Raw genomic sequence first — 20843 nt, 5'->3', positions numbered from 1 at the left:
TAGAAATTCACATTCTAATAAAGACATGCAATAAATAAACATTAGAAACAAATATCCAAAACAAGAATACCAGAAATGAGAAAATACCAGTAGGTAAGCAGGCTGATCAGAGAAGCACTCTATAAAGGTAACATCTGAGAGACACATGATGATAAGAAGCCAACAATTAGAAAATCTAAAGCAATGGTATTTTATTTTAATTTTTTTTCAACGTTTATTTATTTTTGGGACAGAGAGAGAGAGAGCATGAACGGGGGAGGGGCAGAGAGAGAGGGAGACACAGAATCGGAAACAGGCTCCAGGCTCTGAGTCATCAGCCCAGAGCCTGACGCGGGGCTCAAACTCAGGGACCGCGAGATGGTGACCCGGCTGAAGTCGGACGCTCAACCGACTGCGCCACCCAGGCGCCCCAAGCAAGGGTATTTTAAAAGGAGAATACAACTAGTCCAAAGTGTAAAGCAAATGTAGTATATTCAAGAACGTAGAATATATATACGATGCATATAAATTAGAAACACCCCTAATTATAGTTACATGTGAAATTATCTTGCAATAAAGACCTTATGTAAAGTTCAAGATACTCTCACTTTTATGGAATTAACCTCTAAATTGTAGAGTCAAAGCACGCTTCCCAGCATATCTCATCACCATCAACCATCAATGTTATTAAGTGCCTTACATGTGAAAGAAAAGCAGCTATTATCATATTTAATTTTTTTTAAATCAGACTCTTCACTTAAAAAAATACAATCTTTTAGAAAATAAGGCAAAAATATATGAAGTATGAGTTAATACCAAAATTTTAAAGCAATGTGTGACAAGAATAAGACATATCTTCAGAAAGTATAAGGCTAATTACCAAATAAAATTATCTACATAAACTTTTATTTCTATATTATCCATAAACTCAAGTTTCAAGAATGGATGGACTAGATGGATTTTCACTAAATTTGCAGGATACAGTGGGCATATTTCTGCCTTAAGAAACAGTCTGTGTGTTACATACAATATTCATTTGCAGGGCACCCAAAAAAGGTAGAGACTAACTTTCCAGAGCAGCTAAAACTAAAAAGTACAACAAAAGGACCATGAAATCTTAAAGGGGTGGTGATAATGAGAGATAGGCCATTTTAGGATTTAAAACAATGCTATGGATGGGCAGGGAGAAATTCGTGGTTTCAAACTTGAACTCCAAATTATTCAACTCAAAGGCAATCAATCCAAATTCCATGCACTGGTTTGCAATAACAGCAATTCTCATATATACAATAGGATATAGTGTGTCCCAGAATGAGTGGTAATAGGGATTTATATATTTAATGATAGTTGGTGATTCTCCCAAACTATGCAGAGGAGGCTAACTACTATATAATAGAGATTATGAACTAAAAAGAGGAAAAAAAGTTTGTTGACATTTTTTATGTTTATTTTATTTTTGAAAGATAGAGAGAGACAGAGACAGAGCATGAGTAGGGGAGAGAGATGCAGAATTTGAATCTGTCAGCACAGAGCCCAATGTGGGGCTCGAACCCATAAACCGTGAGATCATAACCTGAGAGCTGAAGTGAGACACTTTAACCAACTGAGCCACCCAGGTAGCGCAAAAAAATGTTTGTTTTAGTTAACGTTTGCCCAGAAGCAAATCCTGAGACAAAGATTCATATGCAATTGGTTATATGGGAAAAAGCAATGGTAAGGTAAGACAGAAGTGAAACTTGGAAGGAAAGTCAAGCATAAAGGGTTGGTTATTAATCAAGTATCCACTGTGGATTAAAAAGAAATAAAAATAATAATAATAATTCTTCTGGGGACATCTGGCAACCAGTTTACAGCAGTGTAGCCAGTATGTGAAAGGGTGAAAAGGGTTTTATATAGTTTTATATAGTCATTCATGTCAGTCATTAACTGAGGGATACTCCCAGGCAGTATTAATTATCTGGCATTGCTGGTCTACTGAGCAGGAAGGCAAAGTGGGTTCTGGTGACAAGAAAGAGTCCTCAGGCAAAGGAAAAAGATTGCTGTATGTAACAGCCAGCATACACTGACATGGCAAGAGCAAGGGTATATTGGTGGTAAACTGATCAACACGTGGATGGAAATAATCTAGAAGACCCATCAGAAGTGTGATTTGAGCTGGACTCTGAGAAATGGGTTGGATTTGGTTAAGGGAAAGCATTTAAGTTAGGAAATGTGGCATGAGCAAAAGCATTGAGGTAAGAAAGCATAAGAGGCATCCTAGATCAGTTATAAGCCAGTTTGGCTAGATCATGGAAACAGTTTATATAGGATATTTTTGGGAAAATATGGCAAAAAATATGTGTTGGGTCCATATTACAGAAGGCAGAAATGCTAGGCTAAAGAGTTTTAACTTTTTCCCCAAGTATTGAGGAACATTAAGTGTCCAAGCAGGACAATTAATAAAATAAAAACATTACTTTATGGCATTAATATCCATGTTGGCACCAATCTTGTCCTTGGAATGTAAAATCCTATAGGATAGGAACTGAATCTGTTCAGTTTCATTGGGGGAGGATTACATGCAGAAAGGATTCAGTAACCTATTAGCGATGAGCACCTGAAATTCAAAGAACCATGGTATCTAAATACCAATGGTTTCTAAATACCATTTTCTACTAAAAGGAACCAATATTCCTTGGAAAAAGGACTGATTCCAGATCTGTGCAGAATATTTACAGTAAGAGCTTAAAATATTTTGTCATGCCAGAAAGGAAGTAAACTGTCAAACACTACAGTAGTCTGATCAAAAGAACCCAGGGACCCACTTAGGGTTCCCACTGACCAAAGAAGTAATTTGAACATCAAAATAATAAATATTATAGAAATATTTTTAGATAATAATATCTTCAATAACTTGAAATATATTAAAATGTTTAACGACCATGAGTTCCTAAGTATATTTAAAAACTTGAAGGGGGCGCCTGGGTGGCTAAGTTGGTTAAGTGTCTGACTTTGGCTCAGGTTATGATCTTGTGGTTCCGTGAGTTTGAGCCTCACATCTGACTCTGTGTTGACAACTCAGAGCCTGGAGCCTGCTTCGGATTCTGTCTCTCTCTCTCTTTGTCTCTCTCTTTCAAGAATAAATAAACATTAAAAAAATTAAAAAACAAACTTGAAGGATATTAGAGAACTAATTCATTATTCTAAAAACTAGGAAATAAATGAGAAAATCTCACATTTATGCCATTTTTTTCTGTGTAAACTGTACTAAATGAGGTAAAGTTCTTCACTATAAAAGAGAATTTCTGTTAATAAATGTAGCATGATCAAATAAGAATATCATCATTTTGCGACTTGTAATGAAATAATGGAAGTAAGCAATAATAATTGATGGCTACTAAAACTATTAGCTGGCAAGTTGATGGGATAATTTATGTTTATCATAAACTTTATCAGCCTAACAATATCTAAACCCAATAACCAACTGTAACATGAAATAGACAGTGTATGCCACTTAATGTAAAATAATAGGTAATAAATAACACCTATAAAGTCTCCTCATTGAAAAAAAAATTTTTTTAATCTGAAAAATCCTGTAGATTTAACTGCCGGTTTACAAGAAATATAGGCAATAAGATAATGTGAGAATACAATTTACAAAATTCAGAATATGGGAAACTCTACAGAGCAGATAATCATTATTCTCAAATAAATTGCAAGAAAAACTACAGGAGAATCTATAGATCAAAAAACATCAAATGTAATGTGGAGACTTTTTTTTTTTAATTTTTTTTTCAACGTTTATTTATTTTTGGGACAGAGAGAGACACAGCATGAACAGGGGAGGGGCAGAGAGAGAGGGAGACACAGAATCAGAAACAGGCTCCAGGCTCCGAGCCATCAGCCCAGAGCCTGACGCGGGGCTCGAACTCACGGACCGCGAGATCGTGACCTGGCTGAAGTCGGACGCTTAACCGACTGCGCCACCCAGGCGCCCCTGTGGAGACTTTTTAAAGTCCTGATTTGAGCAAATCAACCGTAAAATATATTAAAGAAAATTTGAGACAATAACATTTGATACTGAACATCTCTTCTATATTATGGAATTACTGTTAAAATTTTAGTTGTACTAATGACATAGTTATAATCTTTTTAGGAGCCATTTTACATATTAAATATATATTCCTAATTCCAAAAAGCTTACCCTTAAATATTTATTAATAAAATAATATAGTGTCTGGTGTTTACTTCACAAGAATACTAAAGACTGGAATGACTATATATTTATAATTGTTTACACTATATGATTAATATATGAGTGCTCCTTATACTAATCTATGTAATATAAGTTTGAATACAAGATTGGGTATTCCAAGTGAGTTAACTAAAACTTAGTATTTCTGAGGTCCTATGTGATCCTGGAAATCATTAAAGACTAAAGACAACTACTCACAGAAAAAAGCACAGTACACAGGTTTAAAAAGCAGTAAAGATGCGGTGCCTGATGGCTCAGTCAGAAGAGCACACAATTCTCGATCTTGGCATACTGATTTCAAGCTCCACAATGGGTGTAGAGGTTACTAAATTCATTCATTCATTCATTCATTCATTCATTCACTTTAGAAAAAAAATACAAAAGCAAAAAAAAGAAAAAGAATAAAAACAGCAGTAATGAAAGCAAATGTCGACCGGTATACATAACTTCACTGTCATGAGAGAAAGCTTCCAATATCAAATTCAGGCAGGAAGCAGTGGTCAACCTTAACATAACAGACTCCTTAATATGCTGAATGCCAAGGATGCATTTCAGTAAAGAAAAAAACTCTCGTCCAGACTACCAAAACCTAGCTTTGTAATCTCGAACTCACGCAACTTCTTTAGGCTTTAGGAAATGAAATAATTAACAGCACAAATAATGGTGTTGTGAGTACTAGCTAAACCCTCAACTTCCTAAGAGCTTTGAATGCATTATCCTCTTTTAACCTCATAACCCAAAGAGGTGTTATGGGAGCTTGATATACACCCTTCAAAGGACGATTAAATGAATGAAGAATCAATACATAGTACCATTTTGCACATGAGGAGTTGAGTTTCAGAGGCCCAGAACTTATTTAAGGTCATATACTGGAGTAAGTTGGTCCCGCCAATATGCCAGGTTTATTCAATGCGCAAGTCGACTTTGAACACGCCACTGCATTGAAGCATACAGGAGAGGTTAGGTGACTGGTGTGAAATACTGAAAAACTTAAAACCGTTTCCACACACCTACGGTTTTCCATCGTCCGCACCACACTTCACATGTCTCGGTATGACGGAAAAGGAAAACCAGCCCCTGACTCACCACCAAGAAGCTGGACCTTAACAGCAGTGACCTCCCCGCCCAGGCTCCCGAACGCGTTCACCCCCAAGCCCCTCCCCTTCACGGATCACGCACAGTTTGTGATCCTCAAACTACATTTCCCATAAAACCGTGCGAGGACAGCGAACCTCCGCCGGAAGTCAGGAAGGCTCTTTCCGACGCCGGGAAGAGTGAGCGTGGGGTTTTCCCGGTCTTGCAGCAGTATCCTGCTTTCCTCTATTCTGGTTACCTTTGGTTAGTAACAGCAACGGCAAGTTAGTCGTCCCCGGTGCCCGCTCTGGGTTGGGTGGCCAGTTCTCAGTGCTTTTTGATCTCAGCGCTGTCGGCCTGGCCATGCTGGGTTGTTTGGCGCAGTTTCGGGGTGCGGTGCGGGTGCAGGCGCGGGAGCTTCCCGATGGGGGCCGGGGGCGCAGCCTCTCGGCTGCTGCTGGTTTTCCAGTCCAGTCTTTGAGGTGGGAAAAACAAAATGCTGCTTCAACTGTAGATTCACGTTAAAAGAAGGAATCTCACAGTAATAACAAGAAAAGAAACTATCTCAAGACATTTAAGCGTTTGGAGAGATCTCGAGTGCGTACGTGTTGCTTGACTGGTTAAATGGCCACCTCGAATGCCCAAGGACGTGGAAATCGTTAAATAATGGGCAGTGACTTCACTGACAGAGCCGTACTTGAACTCTGCCCTGTTTCTTGAGCCATGTGACATTGAGCGAGGCACGGGCCCCTGGACACATCGGTAAAAATGGATGTGGTTTCGTTAAAATCTAAGGCCCTTTTAACCTTCTTTAAACGACCTCTCAGAATGGTCTGTTCTTTTTGGAAAGCAAGGGCGGCATTAAGCTAAATGAATCACCTTATCCTACCTTCAAATCCTTACCTTGTGGGAAACCCGTCAATGAGAAACGAAAAAATAAATCCAGCAGCCGAGCTGGATTTCAGATTTTGTGTAATTTTCTGGAATGAGAATCGGTTCTGTTTCTAGATGGCTTTTCTGCCAAAAAAAAAAAAGCTTCCTTTCTCTTGAGAATATTGAATCCTTAAGAACTGTACTGGGGATAGTGAATACTACTATATTTTTGGAGGGCAGTTTTGCACTCTGTCCTGTGGAGTGGCCTCTTGGGAAGGTGAAGAAATGAATGACCTCAGAACGTAAGACAGTAAAATATTGCTTAAAGAAAACCTAACTGAAGAATCTGTGTGATATTTTGTGGAAAATCAATTTACGGGAAAGGCAACTTGGAAGGGAGACCATACATGAGTCAGTAGACAGCAATAATTCAAAATAAAGTCCTGGAAAGTTGTAGTTTTTGTTATTGATAATATTCGTAAAGCATTTAGAAATCTCAATATGAAGAGAACAGTGAGATAAATTCTATAGTAAATCAAAAGAAATAAAAAGTTGTTTTCTAATATAGAAATCACTCCTAATTTAAGTTGTAAACATATTTTCACCATTCCTGTGAGTAGTTTTTTCTTAAGCTTTTTGTTTTAATTCCAGTATAGTTAACATACTGTGTTATGTTAGTTTCAAGCGTACAATATTGTGATTCAGCAATTCTGTACACTATTAAGTGTTCGTCATAAGAGTGCTCTTTAATCCCCATCACCTGTTTACACACACACACACACACACACACACACACACCCTCCCCTTTTGTGAGTAGTCAGATTTGACCTTTTTTATAAGTAGCAGAAAAATACAAACAGGAAAGGTGAACAGTTGATCTTTTTGGCCCATGTTTCCCCTAAATTTTGTTCATACTCCTATAAAATTGATCAGCCAAATTGCATTGTGAGAACACTAGACACAAAAGAAGTCAAAATGTATGGATTATAACCTTTCCTTTTTAGGCTAAATATCTTATTGCTTAAAATGATAGAAGTCTAGTCAGAATCGCAAATCAATTCTTAGTAGCATTTCACTAAACGAAAATTCATACCTTAAAAAGTACTTTGTTCTCAGAACATAACTCGTAGAGAACTTAAGCATGAACTGTTTCCACAAAGCATTGCTCAGTCTGTGCCCAACCACATTCAATCCACAATAAGACAATTTTTATAAAGAGGTAGGAAACATTTTCTATATATTTTGTTCTTACTGAAAAAAATGGAGTAACAAAGCAGACAAAGTTAATGGTTTAAATAGTTTCTGTCATTCAAGTTTTGACAAAGTGACCACCAGCACAGTGTTCAATGAGAGATCCAAAATACATGGTCATTTGATTTATGACAAGGATGACAACTGCAGCACAATGGGACAAAGATGGTAATTTCAAGAATGGTGCCAAGTCAAATGGATTATCCATTGGATAAAAATGAATCTTGCTGCTACTTTACACCATGAACAAAAATAGTCCCACGTGGATTATAGAATTAATTGTACAAGGGAATGCAAAAAAGTGTTTTCAAGTGAAACGTAACACAGGTTTCGAATAAATTAGCTGTAGGATCATAATTTTCCTAAAGGCAGGCACCTATTTCTGACAACATTGCCTCTAAGAGAATACTAGTTATCATCTGCTAAAAACCCTCTGACTTGACTTCTGTCTGCTTTAATCCCTCTCATTCCCTTGATCTATATTGAAATCTCTCTGATCTGCCTCAGGTACCTTGACACCCCCTCTCAAGGATATGCCCCTCCATTCTCTTTTATTGCCAAAGATCTTTATACATTGTGTTATACACCCCCCATGGTGAATTATATTTAAAATTCTCAACTGATAACAATTTTGAAATGTATACTATGATGACAGTTGGCTATAAATGACCTTTTGAAGAGTATATAGCTTTAGAAACCATGCCTATTCTAACTATATCAGCATTCACATAATGTTCTAGCATTGAACAAAAAGCAAATGAAAATGAAAGGTTTTTTTCTATTTTCCTTTTTTTTAAGGAAGAAATGTCTTCTATAAAAAGAAGCCCAAAACAAGAAATAATTTCCCAGTTTCACTGTTCAGCTGCAGAAGGAGATATTGCCAGGTTAACAGTAATCCTCAGTCATTCTCCATCTCTTCTCAACGAAACTTCTGAAAATGGCTGGACTGCTTTAATGTATGCCGCAAGGAATGGGCACCCAGATGTTGTCCAATTTCTACTTGACAAAGGGTAAACGTTTTAGGCACTACTACTTGAAGGGCTCTGTGGTTTCATTTCTGGGTTACATATTTCCTTTTAAATTTTTCATGTAGCCATATTTATACCAATAGACTTCTAAATAACTTATTGACCAGTTTTATTATATAAAAACATAGAAAAATACCTAACTAAAAACTTTTAACTTCTTCTATTGAGAGAGGAACCCTTCATACTTAATAACAAAGCAAATTTATGAGTTAGTCTAATCTTTTTCTCCCAGGTAGAAAATGTAGATCTACCCACTATGGCTATCAAGAACCCCTTGTAAAATTGTAATTTCTTCCTATAGCACAGAAAACTTACTGTTTTTTATTTTACAGTTCTCCAAAAATTTTAAATATCTTGCTATCTCTAACTTTGCATCATTTATGATTATGTCTTTTAACCTTCCCATTAGTACATCATGTACAAAAAAAAAAAACTTATGTAATAATGATTAGAGGGCTATTATGTGCATCTGGAAATATTTTACTTTAATAAATATTAAAGAAAATTTTTATTTCCTATTTTATTTTTCTTTCCATTTGTAGGTGTGACAGATCCATTGTCAATAAATCAAGGCAGACTGCACTGGACATTGCTAAATTTTGGGGTTATAAGCATATAGCTAACTTACTAGCTAATGCCAAAGGTGGGATGAAGCCTTGGTTCCTAACTAAGGAAGTGGAAGAATGTGAAAATTATTTTAGCAGAACACTATTAGACCGAAAAAGTGAAAAAAGAAATAATTCTGACTGGCTGCTAGCTAAAGAAAGCCATCCAGCCACAGTTTATATCCTTTTCTCAGATTTAAATCCCTTGGTTACTCTAGGTGGCAATAAAGAAAGTTTCCAACAGCCGGAAGTCAGGCTTTGTCAGCTGAGCTACACAGATATAAAAGATTATTTGGCTCAGCCTGAAAAGATCACCTTGATTTTCCTCGGAGTAGAACTTGAAGTGAAGAAAGAGTCATTTAATTATGCTGGAGAAGTCCCAAGAGAAGAAGATGGGTTGGTTGCCTGGTTTGCTCTAGGTATAGATCCTGTTGCTGCTGAAGAATTTAAGCAAAGGCATGAAAATTGTTATTTTCTTCATCCTCCAATGCCAGCTCTTCTGCAGTTGAAAGAAAAAGAAGCTGGTAAGAAGTGAATACGGTTTACTTGTATTGCTAATAATCTGGTTTTGGGAACTGGGTTGGAATTATATGTATCTGCATTTTCTAGGAGGCACACTTTTTTCATCAAGCCATGAAGTTAGGCTATCTTCATTAGAAATTTCCTGAAGTTCTCACTCTAGGGGACTACTCTCCTGAGCAGTTACAGCAGTTCTAATCAGCCAAGATTAGTTTCCCTAGAATTAATCCTACTGCATGCTGGTTTTATTTGATTCTTCACTGAATAATATTAAGCACCTGCTAGACACTGAGCCTGAGGGCAAAGACCTTGACTATTTTGTTTGCTGTTGCTGGGTATGCTAGTTCAGGTGGGATCTTATATGCCATGGTAAAAAATTAGGAGTTTTATTCTAAAGTTCATTTAAATGTTGTAATCTGACCTATGTTTTAAAAAGAAACAAAAAAAACAAAACTCCTCACTCTGCCTGCTTTGTAGATCATGAATTGTAGGTAATTAATTGTGAAGTCAGAAGTCTTATTAGAGGGGATTGAAGGTTACAGTAGCCTAGCTAAGAGATTACAGTGGATTGGGTTGATGGAGAGAAAGGGAGAGTTTGAGATGTTCTGGAGGTAAAATTGATAGGGCTTGATCAGTAGGTTGAGACTACTGTGAGAGAGGATAGTAACCTGAACTACAGCCTGAATGAAGGTGACAGAGGTGGAGAAAAGGGGGCATGTTCAAGATATATTTTAGAGAGACAATCATCAGCACTTGTTGATGGATTGGGTTTGGGATATATAACGATGAAGAAAAAAGATCATGAATAATTGCTAGGTTTGAGACTTTAGTAATTTGGTAGGTAGTGATATTTCTTGATAAAATAGCATAGGGTGCAAGTTGAGCAAAGGAAGCAAGACAGACTTGAAAGAAATAAGATTTTAGTTTTGGGCATATTTAGTCTTAGAGAAGGATATTAGAATCTGGAACACAGAGGAGAGGTCTAAACTAGAAATACCCATATGGGAGTCATCAACATGAAAGTGATATTTAAATCTCAGGGAACTACTGAGATTACTTAGAGAATTGAGAGCAAGCAAGAAAAAGCCTTAGAATCACATGTAAATCCCCCTGAATTTTGAAGTCAGGTAGAAACACAGGAGCCATCAAAGGTATTGTTGACAGTGTGGCTATAACCTAAGAGGAAAACAGGAGAATGCTCATGGAAACCAAGATGGCGGAGTGTTTCAAGGGAGTGGTCAAATATACCAAATGCTGTTGAGAATTTGAGTAAGATAGAAAAAGATTTTTTTAAAGGATCTTTGGTTTTAGAATATGAAGCTGTTGATGAATTTAACAAGTGGAATATCAGTGGAGTGGAAGGAATATAAGCTAAATTATGGTTGATTGAAAAGTTAATGGGAGGTAACGAAGAGGTCACTCTCAGTGTCCACCTTCCCTTAAATGTGTGGTAGGCCCTTCCAGAGGCTGCTTAGATGCCTCCTCCCAATGTCTGGATTGATATGTTTTATTCTTCACATCTGTGGAGAACACGTAATTTTTTATAATAGCACATGCGCACACTCAGGGGAAACAGAGTAGGAGGGAGAATCTTAAGCAGGCTCCAAGCCCAGCATGAAGACCAATGCAGGGCTTGATCTCACAACCGTGAGATCATGACCTGATCTGAAATCAAGGGTTAGACACCTAACCGACTGAGTCACCCAGGAGCCCCAAAGTTGCACTTTTTTTTAAGTTTATTTATTTGGGGGGGGGGATGGGCAGAGAGAAGGGGAGAGAGAGAGAATCCCCAGCTGTGTTCTGTCCTGTAAACACAGAACCCAATGCAGGGCTTGAACTCACCAACCATGAGATATGACCTGAGCTGAAACCAAGAGGCAGACACCTAACCGACTGACCTACCCAACCCTGCACTTTTTAAAGAAAATTTCTTTGTAGCAATATAAGTTTAATATCAGAACAATCTCTCTCTCTCTCTCTCTTTTTTTAATAGTTAAGAAACTGAGGACCTTTCATTCATTTAGTGTGTAAACTTACATAGTTAATGTAACCTCTTCGTGCTTCATTTTCCTCCTTCAGGAAAAGATAATAATAGTACCTATATCATTGCTCTAACCATTAAATAAGATGATGTAACCCATTGAGTTGCTTTTTATTTCACATAAAATATATTTGTATTATTTGTCATTCATACTATCCATCCATACCACACTATCCTCTGTTTCAGGTAGTCCAATAAAAATATACCTGTTTTCTTCATTCATTCATTCATTCATTCATTCATAAATACATACATACATACATACATACATACATACATACATAAAATCATGTATACAAACATCTTTGCATGATGCTTGGCATATAGTATGTACTCAATAAATATTAGCTTGTCTTATTGAAACAATATTGAAATAATGTAGATATTTAGCATAAATTACATACTACAAGGTAATGTAGTAGACAAATATTTAATGTTGCCTGTGGTTCATTGAATTTCAGTATTACATTTATTTTTATGTATGGTTTATTAGTTTTTGTTTCCCAGTTTAAAATATTGTTATTTATGGTTATTTTGCTTATTTCAAAAATCCTTAGACCAAATAATGTATTTTAGGGAGAGCAAGTTTGTCAGGCAAATGCAAATGTAGCATTTCCAGTTTTATTGCTTCAGTTGTAATATTTCTGGTCAGGCCATATTCTTTTTTGAAATACCAGGGTATCTAGCCAAAGTATATATATACTAAGATTTTTTTCTTGTAGGCATTTTTTTTCATGAACAAAGTTAACCATGAATGTTATAAATACAGTATTTTTTTAACATTCCATTAAGTTTCCAGTTGTAAACAGGATATGTTTCACAATGACATGGAGCAGTAGTTTAATCACCCAGGAAAAGAGAAGTTCCTACAGTTTCCTACTAATATTTTTTTTTTATATAGTCCAAGTCTAAATTAGGAACTGGCTTTGTAATGTATTTTTGTAAAAGTCACTATTATAAAGTCAATTTTTATAAAATCACTATACACTAGAATCTTGTATATCCAAAATTTAAAAATCATCTATAGTAAAAGCCTGAGGTAATATAGTATATAAGATAGATGTCAGTACATCTGTGTTATATGAGAATTGTATTTATTAGTTCATATTAAAGTTAAATCTAATTTTCATTTGTCATCTGTTGGATTAAATCTTTTACTTTAAAAGAAATATACACATCATAAAAATAGGAATACTAACATCCTTGATCACAGAGCTACTCAGAAAATATAGAGTATGCCTTTACTGACTTAACATTTTACTTTGATATTAATTTGTTTATGGTTTATCACAGAATTAAAACTTTTTATGCTTCTCTTAAAGGGGTTGTAGCTCAAGCAAGATCTGTTCTTGCCTGGCACAGTCGATATAAGTTCTGCCCAACGTGTGGAAGTACAACTAAAATCGAAGAAGGTGGCTACAAAAGAGTATGCTTAAAAGAAGGCTGTCCTAGCCTCCACGGTGTTCACAATACATCCTATCCAAGAGTTGGTAAGCCTTTTCATCTACAGTGAAATCTCAGCCATCTGGAATCTTAGGGAATAAGACATTCTCTGAAGACAAGATTTTGAGTTGTTCAGGGGTATACCTTTTTATTAAAAGTATGTTTAGCTCTTAAGACTACAAGTATGTATACTTTCATGACTTTTAAGTAAGGGACATTGTATATAATTAACTCCTAGTTAAGAAATGGCTAATCAATACGAATTTGATGTATTAAAATAGGCGATTTCAAAAGTCCACCAATCTGGATCCATGTAGTGCAGAAACAAACAAACAAAAAAAGCCCCAACATTTCAGTGCCTGTTTGAGGCATCACCAAAGCAGTAAAACTAGCTTTTCATCACTGCTGGTGTCTGCCTCCTGCTCTCCTCCTTCTAATTGCTGCTTTGGAGTCTCCTGTAGGTTTGGAAATCTGAGAACCTAGTCCTTTAAAACTTGTGAAAAAAAAATAGATAGTCTGAGCAATATCTGAGCAGGTCTCCTGGTAGTAAAGTGCATGACTTGGTGAACCCTGTTTTCATTGCTCAGGAGCATTTTACATTTGATTCCTGTTCTCAGTCATGACCTAGTGGATTAGTGACTTCTGGGAAATAAACTGTTACTTAATTTAAATTTTATTTTTTTTAATGGCTTAAAATTTAATCATAGAGCCACATTAGCTTTTAAAAACATTTTGTTCAGGATTAGGATGGAAGGGAGAGGGAAATTCACATTTACATAGTAAAATTTGTATTTTCTTTATGCCATGTAATATCTTCTGTAACTTTTTTATAATTGAAAAATAACAATATGCCTAGCATACCATAAGTATATAATAATTGTTGCTATTTAGAAGACAGAAATGGTCTTCCTTTAGTGTATAATATTCTGTGCAATTTCCCTGAAATACTTTGTCATCAGGCAGAAAGAAACAATCACATAACTAGACAAGAGTCTTGTTCTAGGAGATACAACTTATTATAGTATTCGACAGTGATTTTACACAATGAGTCTAAATTATTTTTTTCTATCATTCATCTTATTTTTAAAAAACAGATCCCGTGGTAATCATGCAAGTTATTCATCCAGATGGGACCAAATGCCTTTTAGGCAGGCAGAAAAGATTTCCCCCAGGCATGTTTACTTGCCTTGCTGGATTTATTGAACCTGGTAAGCCTTTTTCTTCATAACTTTAATTTTCCTTTAACTTATAATTCACAAATAAAAATTTTAGATAGCATTTGACAAATGCTCATGCTATGAAATTGGGATCTTTTTAAATTATTTTTCTGTGTATTGTAAGTGGTATAATTTTGTTTTTACTAGATTAATTTGGTTTTGATAATTCAACATTTCTTCTTTAATATATTACTATTACACAAGGTATCTGTATCACTTACACCTCACTGGACTCAACTGTGTCACCTTTTCAAAGAGGCCTTCTCAGGTAGCCCCAAATACATTAGTTAGCTTCGTACCCTACGTTCACAATTCTGTCATCCTGCCTGACTTTTCCCTACAGCACTCATCACCACCTGACATGGTATATATGTATGTATTGTCTTATGTATGTTTGTAGCTGTTTATCTATCTACTTATTTATTATCTACTCACACCAGAAAGTAAGTTCCATAAGGGCTAGGACCTTACTTCATTCATAGTTGTAGCCCAAACCCTTAGAACAGTGCCTTATATATATTATATATACTAAGAGTTCAATAAATAATTTGTGGAGTAAATGATAATTAATATACATGTTTAATCTTAACTTCCAGTATTAACCTGCACTAGTAATAATAGTAAACATACATTGTGCCACTCTGTTTTGAAGGCTTTCCATATATTGAATCATATGATCCTTATACAGCTTTATAAAATAGGTACTATTACAGCAGTTTTACAGTTGGGGCACTAAGGTACAGGAGCTGGATAACTTGCCCAAGATCAAATAGCTAGTGAGTGGGTAGGGCAGAGATACAAACCTGGACATTTTGGCTGAGTCCATGCTGTTAATCACTCTGCTGTCTCTAATAACTCTAGACTGTTTTTTTAACTGCTGTGTACCATTTTATTTTTTTTTTTTATTTTTTTTTTCAACGTTTTATTTATTTTTGGGACAGAGAGAGACAGAGCATGAACGGGGGAGGGGCAGAGAGAGAGGGAGACACAGAATCGGAAACAGGCTCCAGGCTCTGAGCCATCAGCCCAGAGCCCGACGCGGGGCTCGAACTCACGGACCGCGAGATCGTGACCTGGCTGAAGTCGGACGCTTAACCGACTGCGCCACCCAGGCGCCCCATTTATAAATAGTATTCAACTTACCCATTCTGCTGTTGGATGTTTAGTTTATATCAGAGTTTCTGCTATTGTAAACACCCCCAAGAATATTCTTATGTTACTACTTGTGCACATTTGCAAGAGTCATGAAGGGTTTAAACTTGAGAATAGAATTGCTAACTCATAGTATATGAGAATCCTAACCTTTTGTAGATGTTGCCAAGTTGTTTTCTGAAGTGTCCCTACCAATTTACACTCTTTCTAACAGCATATGAAATGTTCTGTTATTCCACATCTTCACTAAGTTAGGGTTTTCATACTTTATAATTTGCCATTCTGATGGGTATGAAATAATGTCACTGTAGTTTTCATTACTGTGCTGATGGAGCATCTTTTTCAAATGTGTGTTAGCCATCCAATTTTCATTTTCTCTGAATTTTGCATGTTTATATTCTTTGTCTAATTTTGTTTTGGTTGTTTACTTTTTTTTCTATTTTACGAGTTTTACAGTATGCTAATCTATAACTATGGTCTTGCAAATATCTTAATGCTAGTCTATGACTTACCTTTCCACTATATTTTTTGGTGAACATAAGTTGTTAATTTTTATATAGGAAATATATATTCGTCTATTTCAATTTTTTTTAATGTTTTTGATTTTTATTTTTGAGAGACAGAGTGAGACAGAGCACACGCAGGGCAGGGGCAGAGAGACAGGGAGACACAGAATCTCAGGCAGGCTCCAGGCTCTGAGCTGTCAGCACAGAGCCCAATGTGGGGCTCCAGCACACAAACCATGAGATCATGGCCTGAGCCAAAGTCTGACATTTAACCAACTGCACCACCCAGATGCCCTTATATAAATCTATTTCAAATAAAAAGCTACATTTAAATAGCAAAATATTTTTAAACTTTCAGATAAACTTAACTTAGAAACCTTTATTCTACTTCTCAATTCCAACAAATCAGAAATATAAAGTATATTTATAGGCATTATTTAACATAGCTGAGTCAACAGTCCTCTAGAAGAACAAAAACATTTAGAAAGAAAAAATACTTTCATTTTCTGTGGTTTTTAGAATTGTAGTTTTATGTGGTCTTCAACTCTTTTGAGAAAAGTTATCTGCAATGATTTTTTGACAACATAAGAAAAGAAATTTCTTACATAAGAAATTTTAGCCTTTTATAAAAATCTTGTAATAATAATTTGTAACTATTTAGTGATAATAAATAAATGAGATAATATATAAAAATGCTTGCATAATGTTTAGCCAATATCAGTGCTGGATAGTTGTAGATGTTACAATTGTTACAGTGTAACTAAAAATTTGGACCCTTTAGAAAGGTGTTATGGAATCTTGATTATTCATGTGGTCATATACTAAAAGAAATCATGTTTTCTTGAATTCCAGTCTAGTTTTAGGCTCTGCATTCTGATTCTTTGAATTGGGTTTCTGTCCAAAGTGATTTCCAAATGTTTGAACCATTCAGAGCACAAAATGTCTAGGAGATGTTCATCAGCTACTTGTTCTTTTGCCCTATTTGATTAGGAGAGACAATAGAAGATGCTGTTCGGAGAGAAGTAGAAGAGGAAAGTGGAGTCAAAGTTGGCCATGTTCAGTATGTCTCTTGTCAGCCATGGCCAATGCCCTCCTCCTTAATGATTGGTTGCTTAGCTGTGGCAGTGTCTACAGAAATTAAAGTTGACAAGAATGAAATAGAGGATGCCCGCTGGTTCACTAGAGAACAGGTAAAGTTCAATTTAATTTCCTTCTTCTATTGATTGTTTTCTGACTGTATCAGTTTGGGTATGCAGCAAGGATATATGTTTTCAACAACTTGAATGAATGGCTATGGCCCACTCATCATGCATGGATTACAATGTAATTGATGTGTCCTATGTTAACTCATTCTGTGGGAGTCTTCTAGTTGATGATTCTGTGCCTTTTTCTAATTTCAAATGCCAATCCTTCAGATTAATGATACCTTTCAATGGACTTAAAATAGGTAAACATTATTTCAAAGATGAAAAATAGGAATATTATTCTTAACCTTTTTATATTTTAGTTTACAGCATTAAAACAAGTAGCTCTCAAAAAATATCAATACAAATGCTTAAAATTTTTGAAAAGTTCTTGTTCATTTTAAAATGTGCTTAAGGACAAGAATAAAAAAACTATATAACAAAGATACACTCACAAGAACTTTTTAAAACATTATCCTCCAGTACTAGAAGGCAAGATAAACTACTTATCTGTGTTTTGCATGACCTAACGTATTTGTGTAGAAAAAAAATGGATACACTATTAGTAGTGAAGACCTGAAATCTTTTCTGACTTTGCCTAAACAAAATTAATTTTATTTTATGCTCAACCTCAAAAAGTAGAAATCAGATTTTTTTTTTCAAAATTTTATAAAAGGGAACCCATTCCAAAAGTTGACTTCACTTTGAAAATAAATGTGGAGCATATACTTTTCTTTTTTGTGACCTTACTTTCATAAGAGAATATGTCTTTCTGGAATATTTTGTTAAATTGAATCACTAACTCATTGAATCTACTAAAATTACTGTACTAAATTTTGCATGTTGAACTTGGGTGTTGTCACTTTCTCCTGTTGTTATTCACTGTAAAAATCATCATGTTTAATTGGATTGTATAAGCATAAGAATAGTATTTAAGTGTGACAGTGTTGAAATCCTAATACATTTTATTATGGTATATTTTAGGTTGTGGATGTTCTGACCAAAGGGAAGCAGCAGGCATTCTTTGTGCCACCAAGCCGAGCTATTGCACATCAATTAATCAAACACTGGATTGGAATGAACCCCAATCTCTAAATCAAATAACTAGACTTTGAATATTAATTGACTTCTAATACCACTTATTCCTCAAGTGAGAATAGAAATATCTGGTGCTTTTTAGAATGTCACAACACAAAATACCATACTAGGATTCAGAAATATTTTCAACATGTACTTTCCATCTTAACCATAGAATTTGTATTTTTATAAAATACAACACTGCCTCAGATTTTTTTAAATCTGAGTTAGCCTTCTCCAAACATTTTTTTGATTGTGCTTCACAGTTCTGTCTCACTAAACCATATTTCTAATAAAAAAAAAAAATCATGTTGTAAAGATATATGTTCTAAAAATGTAAACAAACCTGAATTCCAGTGCCTCTTTTAAGCATTAGACCAATCACTATATTTCTATTGTTGAGAAATGAGACAAAATAATTTTAATGAATTTTAAGCTTCATTTTCAGTCTTTTTATTACTACAAAGATTCTTTCAGTTGTCAGTAGCTGATTTTTGCTCACTTCCCATTGTATTCCATTTTTTGTTCTGGCTCCTTTGTTCTAGCAGTGGTGCTATTATAGTGTTGCCACTAGTCAGCTTTGATCAGTGTTAAGAATTTTCTACCTTAACAACTGCAGTGATCAGAATATTGTGCCTTCATGGAAGGAGACCTTAAGTGAGAGCGTACCACTGTGTATGCGACTTCCCCCTGAAACCTAAAATCAATTAATCTATCTGTTATACTCAAAGTTGTTCTTAAGACAAATCAGAATTCTCTGCTTTTTCACTGAAATTAAATGTATTTGAAAGGAATTCACCTCAAAAATCAGATGCGAAATATTTCCCAGATTTACGTATTCAATAAAAACACTGGCTTTATGTCATTTTGTGATAAGGGATATATCTGCATTAGCAAAAAATTATGTAATCATTACTAATATTAAACTCAAATGCAACATTTTGATTTTAGCCCTCTTTCAGCGTATTCTAAGAAGCCTTTATAAAATAAGTGTATTTTAGAACTGAATCAGAGGAAAATAGTAATTCACAGTTTTGTAACATAGAACTGTCATATTTTAAGACTGTTTTGAAATTAAGTCTATAAATGTATAAACTTATATAATTTGTTTATTAGAACTGGAAGAGATCTAGGGGCGCCTGGGTGGCGCAGTCGGTTAAGCGTCCGACTTCAGCCAGGTCACGATCTCGTGGTCCGTGAGTTCGAGCCCCGCGTCGGGCTCTGGGCTGATGGCTCAGAGCCTGGAGCCTGTTTCCGATTCTGTGTCTCCCTCTCTCTCTGCCCCTCCCCCGTTCATGCTCTGTCTCTCTCTGTCTTAAAAATAAATAAACATTGGAAAAAAAAATTAAAAAAAAAAAAAGAACTGGAAGAGATCTTAAGGATAATATATGTAGTTCAGTGACATTCTTTTATAGATAAGGAAAAAGAAATCCTGAAAGATGAATTTAACTAATTTAATCAATTAAAGGTGAATCAACTAATTAATCAATGAAAGTTACACAATTACAACTTACTATTGTTAATACAATTAATTGTAATTACAGTTAAATAACTTAATTTTAACGGTCTGTACTGGATAGCCCACTGCAAGACTCTCCCTCTAATAGGAAGTAGAAACTACTACTAAAAATATAGGTAGAATAAATTATAATAAGGGATGATAAGAACAAATTTAATTTACCAAATATTGTTAATTACAATTTTAGATACTAAAATCATTTAACTTAAATATCATTTTCTTAGATAAAACTTTCCTGATGAACAATGATTTTCTTAGTAATTGAAGAAAGCTGATTGGTATCAAGACTGTAGACAAAATTGACTTACATTGGACATTTAGATACATAATAAAATTTAAACTTCATAAGTAAGTAGAAAATTATGTGCCTTGATTATTATTAAGTATGATGACTTGGGGTTCAGTTTTACTCCAAATGTACTTAGAGAATCTAAGATTACATCGCAGAGTTCTAGGTTTCCATGTTCAGATAGTAAAATAAAATACAAAATATCAACAAAATGTAGTTATGAATTCAGTTTCAGATAATCCTATACCCAGGGAAAATCATTAAGTATAAATTATTAGTAATAATCATTTTTAACATTGCTTACCTCTAAGAGGTGAATAGTTATATGTAAATAAAAAGAATAGCAAAGAAATGGTAAAGGTTCAATTACCATGAATGTATTCTAATGGAAATGAAGGTAACAATACATTAAAATATTTATCTATTTTCTGTTTTGTGTTATGTATTTTTTAATGTTTTGATAAATGTCTTCTGAAACTGAAAAAAGCCCAATTTCAGTCATCCTCTCTTGTTTAATGATGTGTAAACAATGATAACAGCTCAGAGCCTGAAGCCTGCTTCGGATTTGGTGTCCCCGTCTCTCTGCCCCTCCCCCACTCATGCACATGCGCATGCTCTCTCTCTCTCAATAAATAAACATTAAAAAAATGTTTTTAAGTAGCCATATTTGGAAGACAGTTTTTATTTTAGGTCATATGTATATTTATATACACATACATATATATAGTCAATTTTTTATCTTCAGATATGAAGTTATTTGTCTAGTCTAATATCTATTATTACTCGTCTCATATTACTAGTCTTTGCATTTTGTATTTTTCACTGTTTACTGTTCTTGGAAGGGCTAGAAGA

General features: G+C 35.0%; 1 protein-coding gene across 1 annotated transcript; it reads left to right on the top strand.

Moving 5' to 3' along the window:
- The first annotated feature begins 5476 nt into the window (after positions 1-5476).
- NUDT12 (nudix hydrolase 12) lies at positions 5477-19315 on the top strand. The gene is made up of 7 exons (XM_047072669.1): positions 5477-5551; positions 8210-8421; positions 8982-9568; positions 12927-13094; positions 14142-14255; positions 16913-17112; positions 18091-19315. Exons 2-7 carry the CDS (start codon positions 8216-8218, stop codon positions 18199-18201), a joined length of 1386 nt encoding a protein of 461 aa, XP_046928625.1. The 5' UTR covers positions 5477-5551; positions 8210-8215; the 3' UTR covers positions 18202-19315.
- Positions 19316-20843: the final 1528 nt, after the last annotated feature.

Source organism: Lynx rufus, unplaced genomic scaffold (genome assembly GCF_022079265.1).
Source record: "Lynx rufus isolate CCGP_SWC_20201006 ecotype Redwood Valley unplaced genomic scaffold, mLynRuf1.p SCAF_1, whole genome shotgun sequence".
In the NCBI taxonomy this organism is placed as follows: Eukaryota; Metazoa; Chordata; class Mammalia; order Carnivora; family Felidae; genus Lynx; species Lynx rufus.
Note: the sequence above shows the minus strand (reverse complement) of the source record. Positions and strands in the feature narration are given on the sequence as shown.